This window comes from Lethenteron reissneri, chromosome 57 (genome assembly GCF_015708825.2).
Source record: "Lethenteron reissneri isolate LAM-NWPU_2019-01 chromosome 57, ASM1570882v1, whole genome shotgun sequence".
NCBI lineage: Eukaryota > Metazoa > Chordata > Hyperoartia > Petromyzontiformes > Petromyzontidae > Lethenteron > Lethenteron reissneri.
The window spans coordinates 10207394-10214874 of NC_083835.1; the positions used below are offsets into that span (position 1 = coordinate 10207394).

A 7481-nucleotide genomic window follows, 5' to 3' on the forward strand; every position below is an offset into this window, starting at 1 on the left:
TGCACGGCGCACGAGGGAGTGGGTGGCCAACACCACACAGGGCTGCCTTTGTATCCCCAGCGGCGATGTTTACACACCGCACCAGCTACTCATTTGAGGCCGAGTCAACCTAAGGGAGGCCCAGAACCGGTTCAGATTTAATCGTCACTGGTGTTGGCCGTGAGCGGGCTGGGGCTGGCGGGAGAGACAGGAACCGGTGGAAACCCCTCCGCCCAGGACAGAGAGGTGTTTTCCGACTGTCATGCCAGGGTACGCTGGCCAGACCACCCCCCTTCCCCTCACCACCACTGATCCCCTCACCATTCCTCACCCGCCTCAATGGCGCGTCGACCGAGTCTCCCTTCTCTTGGTCCCCTCACTGATCCACTCTCAATTTCAACCTCCCCCCGAAACGTGAGCCTCCTCACCACTCTCCACTGAGTTATGCTCACCACTTCTGAGTCCCCTCACTACCCCTCTACACCTGCTTGGCAAGTCCCCTCACCACCAGCATTTTGTTATCCTCACCACTCCTCACCCCGCTGGGCTGGTGAGTCCCCTCACCCCGCGCGTCTCACCCCCTCGCTTGGTGAATCTTCTCACCACTCCTCATCCTCTTCCTTTGTGTCACTCCTCACCACCTCGTCACTCACCACGCGCCTCTCGTCTCACCCCCACCCCCCGGCGAGCCCCCCCGGCGAGCCCCCCCCACCCCCCGGCGAGCCCCCCACCCCCCACGAGCCCCCCCCACCCCCCGGCGAGTCCCCCCCACCCCCCGGCGAGCCCCCCCGGCGAGCCCCCCCCACCCCCCGGCGAGCCCCCCACCCCCCACGAGCCCCCCCCACCCCCCGGCGAGTCCCCCCCACCCCCCGGCGAGCCCCCCCGGCGAGCCCCCCCCCACCCCCCGGCGAGGCCCCCCCCACCCCCCGGCGAGGCCCCCCCACCCCCCGGCGAGCCCCCCCGGCGAGCCCCCCCCACCCCCCGGCGAGCCCCCCCCACCCCCCGGCGAGCCCCCCCACCCCCCGGCGAGTCCCCCCCCACCCCCCGGCGAGCCCCCCCACCCCCCGGCGAGTCCCCCCCCACCCCCCGGCGAGCCCCCCCCACCCCCCGGCGAGTCCCCCCCACCCCCCGGCGAGTCCCCCCCCCACCCCCCGGCGAGGCCCCCCCCACCCCCCGGCGAGCCCCCCCACCCCCCGGCGAGGCCCCCCCACCCCCCGGCGAGTCCCACCCCACCCCCCGGCGAGCCCCCCCACCCCCCGGCGAGTCCCCCCCCACCCCCCGGCGAGTCCCCCCCCACCCCCCGGCGAGCCCCCCCACCCCCCGGCGAGTCCCCCCCCACCCCCCGGCGAGCCCCCCCCCACCCCCCGGCGAGGCCCCCCCACCCCCCGGCGAGTCCCCCCCCACCCCCCGGCGAGCCCCCCCCCACCCCCCGGCGAGGCCCCCCCACCCCCCGGCGAGGCCCCCCCACCCCCCGGCGAGTCCCCCCCCACCCCCCGGCGAGGCCCCCCCACCCCCCGGCGAGCCCCCCCACCCCCCGGCGAGTCCCCCCCCACCCCCCGGCGAGAGCCCCCCCACCCCCCGGCGAGGCCCCCCCCACCCCCCGGCGAGTCCCCCCCCACCCCCCGGCGAGCCCCCCCACCCCCCGGCGAGGCCCCCCCCACCCCCCGGCGAGTCCCCCCCCACCCCCCGGCGAGCCCCCCCACCCCCCGGCGAGCCCCCCCCCACCCCCCGGCGAGCCCCCCCCCACCCCCCGGCGAGGCCCCCCACCCCCCGGCGAGGCCCCCCCCACCCCCCGGCGAGTCCCCCCCCACCCCCCGGCGAGCCCCCCCACCCCCCGGCGAGCCCCCCCACCCCCCGGCGAGCCCCCCCACCCCCCGGCGAGGCCCCCCCACCCCCCGGCGAGGCCCCCCCACCCCCCGACGAGGCCCCCCCCACCCCCCGGCGAGGCCCCCCCACCCCCCGGCGAGCCCCCCCACCCCCCGGCGAGTCCCCCCCCACCCCCCGGCGAGCCCCCCCCCACCCCCCGGCGAGGCCCCCCCCACCCCCCGGCGAGGCCCCCCCACCCCCCGGCGAGTCCCCCCCCACCCCCCGGCGAGCCCCCCCACCCCCCGGCGAGGCCCCCCCACCCCCCGGCGAGTCCCCCCCCACCCCCCGGCGAGGCCCCCCCACCCCCCGGCGAGGCCCCCCACCCCCCGGCGAGCCCCCCCACCCCCCGGCCCCTCACATCTCTGGATGAGCTCCCCGAACGCGTCGCGCGAGCCCCGGTCTCGCTGTCTCAGCTGCCGCGCGATACTTCTCCTCCATTCCGTCTCCATGAGAAGAAGCGCTCAATACATTCGCCACTATCGATGCTCTCGATAAAAAAAAACTAATAAAATGTACAACAGGCGACGTTTCGGGCAAGGGCCCTTCTTCATAACAGGGATACCATGAGTGCGCGCAGTGGTCACGTGCTCCCCAAGCGAACTTCTGCTTCCGGGTTACACCCGCATGTTTGTGATACATTTTTATATATTTTATAATTCATGCACGTTTTGCATCGCATTTCACCTCTCGGTTTTATCGTCACGGAGCGAATCCCTATAAAAATTTACAGAGTTTCAGAAAACAAATAAGAACAAATGCGATGACGTCACTCCACAGCTCTGGTTTAACAACAACGGAGGCGTCACAGGAGTCATAATCGGAGTTTAGGAACCTGTCGAGCGCTCCCCTCGGTGTCACTGTAGTGACGTCACTGGGATCGAAATCGGAGTTTAGGAACCTGTCGAGCGCTCCCCTCGGTGTCACTGTAGTGACGTCACTGGGATCGAAATCGGAGTTTTGGAACCTGTCGAGCGCTCCCCTCGGTGTCACTGTAGTGACGTCACTGGGATCGAAATCGGAGTTTAGGAACCTGTCGAGCGCTCCCCTCGGTGTCACTGTAGTGACGTCACTGGGATCGAAATCGGAGTTTAGGAACCTGTCGAGCGCTCCCCTCGGTGTCACTGTAGTGACGTCACTGGGATCGAAATCGGAGTTTAGGAACCTGTCGAGCGCTCCCCTCGGTGTCACTGTAGTGACGTCACTGGGATCGAAATCGGAGTTTTGGAACTTGTCGAGCGCTCCCCTCGGTGTCATTGTAGTGACGTCACTGGGACCGTAATCGGAGGCCGGGGCGGCCGACGGGGCCGGGGGGGCCGTGATAAAAAAGATGGCCGCCTGAGGCGCACGCTCCCAGCGGCTGTCACGTATGGGAGTCACGTATGGATTCTTGCAGTCACGAACACTTCAAATCTAGAATTAACCGCCTCTACGGGGAGGTATTCCACTTATCTGTTAGAGCTTTTAACAGATAACGGGACAAGAAGTCAAAGCTAATCGAGTCGCTAACCTTCCTCGAGAGATACCGCAACAATAAGATAATGCCCAGCACATTTACACTCACATCTGCTGCTGTCACTTCTCCGAACGCTAAACGGATTTTGTTTAAAGCTAGCCTATCACTAATCCCAGAGAGAATAAGATTGCTCCCATTTGAACTCGATAATTTAGACAAGATTCTCTTACAATCACACTTAATGTTAACAGAAAAAATGTCCCCTTCCGATTGGGACCGTGTTGACAACATGACAGTCTCCTCTGCTAATTAATTGTCAACCGAATGTAAAGCTAACTTGATCGCTAAATTCAACCTCCTGTCAAAGCCAGACCCACACATTAAAAAGTTAGAGTTTTATCAATCAGAGTAGCATCCCAATTTCTGACAATCTAAAATCGGTACTAGCAGTTACCCCTAAACATATCCCAGTGGATGATATAATCTCCCAGGTCGATGTAGCCCTCAAAGGCTTGGGACACATCCAAACAGGCGTTGCTAGAGCTGAAATTGCCACTATCCTCAAAAATGCTAAGAAACCCATTAGCAACATCACCAAAGACGAGCGCTCTGAACTCGCAAATTTAAAAAAGAGGGATGACATAGTCATTCTCTCGGCCGACAAGGGCAATGCCACTGTCATCATGGCTAAAACCACATACAGCAACACAATCCAGGACCTGCTCAATGATGGCAGCTACTCCAAAATCAATAAAGATCCTACTAACAGCCTAACTACAAAAAAACAACAATACCATTACCAATTCGACTTCTCTAATCGAACCAGTCAAACGGCTCTCCCTAAAACCTTCGGCTGCTAGACCACCCAGATTCTATGGTCTTCCCAAGATCCATAAAGAAGGCACCCCACTGCGGCCCATCGTGGCCACGATCAACTTACCTACCTACAAACTAGCCCGTTTTCTGTCTGATACCTTGCTTCCCTACACTGGCAAGACCACTTCAGCGGTACTTTATTCAGCTCAATTGGTCTCTCTAATCAAGGACATTTCATTGTCCCCTGATGATGTCCTAGTCAGCTTTGATGTAGTTTCTCTATTCACCAAGGTTCCAGTGCCTGACACCATAGCAATAATTAAACATGGACTGAACCCTGATGTCCCTGCGCTGGTTAGGCACTGCCTTACCAACACGTACTACACCTGGAATGGTACTTTCTACAAAAAAATTAGGGTACCCCCATGAGTTCCCTCTTGTCACTAGTGATAGCCAATGTTTTCATGGAGAAATTTGAAATAGACGCCATCCAGACATCCACCCTGTGTCCTTCCCTATGGAAGAGATATGTGGATGACACTTTCGTCATTTGGCCACATGGCCTACCAGCATTGAACCAATTCCTCGACCACATTAACTCCATACACCCATCCATCAAATTCACCATGGAAATGGAGAAGGATGGTAAGCTACCATTCCTGGATGTTCTGTTTGTGAAAAAACCTGATGGCTCTTTGGGACATTCTGTCTACAGGAAAGCCACCCACACAGATTCCTATCTGAAACCTGACTCCCACCACCATCCGGCACAGAGGAATTCCCTCATAAAAACATTACACCATATGGCCCACTGCATATCTGACCAACACCACCTAGCCAGTGAATTGAAACACGTACACCAGGCCCTAAAGATGAATGGGTATTCAGATCAAATTATCCACAAAGCTGTTTCTCCAACCATAGAGAGACAACCCCCTGTTACCATACATAGCAGGCGTTACCAAAAAGATTTCCAAAATCTTAAACAAACACAATATCCAGGTCCGATTCAGTACAGTACACAAGATCCGTGATCTAATCCCATCCATAAAGGATGTCATTCCTGACATGCAATACCCTGGAATCTACAAACTTAGTTGCATTTGTGGTGATTGTTACATTGGGGAAACGAAACGACATGTATCGGACCGCATTCGCGAGCACAAGGCGGATTTGAAACATGGCAGAACTGGACCTTCCGCAGTTGCTGATCACTGCTATAACGCGGTGGGCTCTCATGGTATTGATTTTTCCGAGACCAAGGTACTCTGCAAACCATCAGGCTACTATCAAAGATGTGTTCATGAAGCCATCCAGATATACAAACACAGACATAACTTCAAGCGAGAAGATGGATTCAAATTGAGCAATCAATGTGTAATAAAGGACTTCACCACACACTGCTTGGTCTCTGTCATTCTTTATTCTGGTTGACACTCGCACCCCACTGGTCCCGACAGCGAACCAGCTGCTCCTCGCGCGCACCCCGCACGCGCTCTCTCGTCAGTCCTTTCGCTTCCTCCGCTCCGCACACCGCCCTTCCGAACCTTACAGATCCGGCCGCCCCATAGCGCCTTGCTGGTGCCGCCTTTAGGTTCCGCCCCCACTCACCTCGCTTCCGATTGGACCCGAGGTGAGCGGCGGACCTTCACCTACGCCCCCATACTGGGCTTCGCCCCCCAATTCCCCGGGCCGTATGATTGGCCCAGAGCCCAGCAGCGAACCCCGCTTATGCTCGCATTACATGACCCCCCCCCCCTGATGTAAAGGACCAGCCGTCCCGGCTGAATCAGGATGAAAATAATGCGAGCGATGGCAACACCTCCAAGAACCACAACAGACACAATGGAGAACAACAATAACGACGAATACAATTAACGAAAGGGAAGGGATCTGGAACGAGTGCGAGTCGCCGGTCCGTCCTTCATGAGAACCGGCGCCCTTGGAGACCGCAGTCCGGACGGGGTTTGAGGAGCGATGGAACCGGAATCATCCGCCGCTGGTGGAGGCCCGTCCTTTGCAGAACCCCACGCATCAGAGAGGCCCGAAATCGGGGCCCCCTGCGCTTCCGCCACGCGCCGAACGGACTCGCGAATATGATCGGGGAGGGTTTTAACAGGACCCTTCGCACGCGTGTCAAGTTGCACCTCCATAGGCGGCACATTCTCGCGACCGTACATTAAAAAGAAAGATGAATACCCCGTCGACGCATGTGGTGCCATCCGGTAAGCGGAGAGCACTCCCGGGATATGCAAATCCCAATCGGCCTGCTTCTCGCTAACCGTATGGCAGAGCATGGCCGACAGGGTCCGGTTCAACCGTTCAACCATCCCATCAGTTTGTGGATGGTAGGGAGAGGTCCGAACTTTCTTAGTTCCCAAAGCGTCGCACACATTCCGCAGCAGGTTCGAAGAAAAATTTTGCCCTTGGTCCGTGAACAGTCATTCCGGCGCCCCCTTGTCCATCACGTACCCGAACAGGAATGCCTCCGTGATAGACGACGCTGACTGGTCAGGCAAAGGCCAAGCCATTGGCTATCAAGAAAAAAATTCAACCCCAACCAACAAAAATTTGTTCCCCCGAGCGGACGGGGGAAAGGGCCCCAGAATGTCCAACACCACCAATTCGTTAACCCGCGTCAATTTAATCGATTGCACCAGGGGAACATACGGTTGTTTGGGTGGCTTCTGCTGGGCACAGTCGGAGCACGCTCGAATGTGCCCGACAACGTCAGTCGTCATGCCGTGCCAAAAATAATCACGTTGCAACGTCAACAAGGTTTTCTGCACCCCGAAATGTAACAACTTCTCAGCGTGCAGAATCCGAATCAACTCGTATCGCAACGACAACGGAACGACAAGGCGCCAGTGACCCTGCAAGTCCTGTCTCTACAGCAACAATCCGTCCCGGAGAGCTGCTCCCGGCATCCCATCAGATGACGGATACCCCTTTGACTTTGCAGCCTGACTCCGCAAGGCCGCAAGCGAGTCATCGAGCATTTGTTCACGAACCCACACGGAACGCGGCAAATTCAAAACCCCATCAGCCGGCTCCGGACACGTGGAGGCCACGGGCTTCTCCACAGCGGATATGACAGGCCGCGGGGGCTGTGGAACCCACATGCACCTATTCGTGCCCGAGGCACACGCGCAGGCAGACCCATGCGACGGTCGGGAGAGCGCGTCCGCATTAGCGTGACGCGAACCTTTACGGTATTGAATGTCAAACGAGAACTCCTGCAAAGTTTCCAGCCATCATGCCAGCTGGCCAGATGGCTGGTCAACTTTCAAGGAGTCAGTATGCACTGCTGTAGTGATAGCAGGTACCACCTCAGTCGGTATACAGTGCTGTAGTGATAGTAAATACT

General features: G+C 59.4%; 1 protein-coding gene across 3 annotated transcripts in view; it reads right to left on the minus strand.

Moving 5' to 3' along the window:
• Nucleotides 1-2447, minus strand: part of LOC133357341 (autophagy-related protein 16-1-like) — a 48842-nt gene extending 46395 nt beyond the window's left edge. For all 3 annotated transcript variants that reach the window (XM_061575241.1, XM_061575242.1, XM_061575240.1), the window contains exon 1: nt 2204-2447. In XM_061575241.1, coding sequence (XP_061431225.1) covers nt 2204-2294 — 91 coding nt within the window. In that variant the 5' untranslated portion in view covers nt 2295-2447. The remainder of the gene's footprint in view (nt 1-2203) is intronic.
• Nucleotides 2448-7481: the final 5034 nt, after the last annotated feature.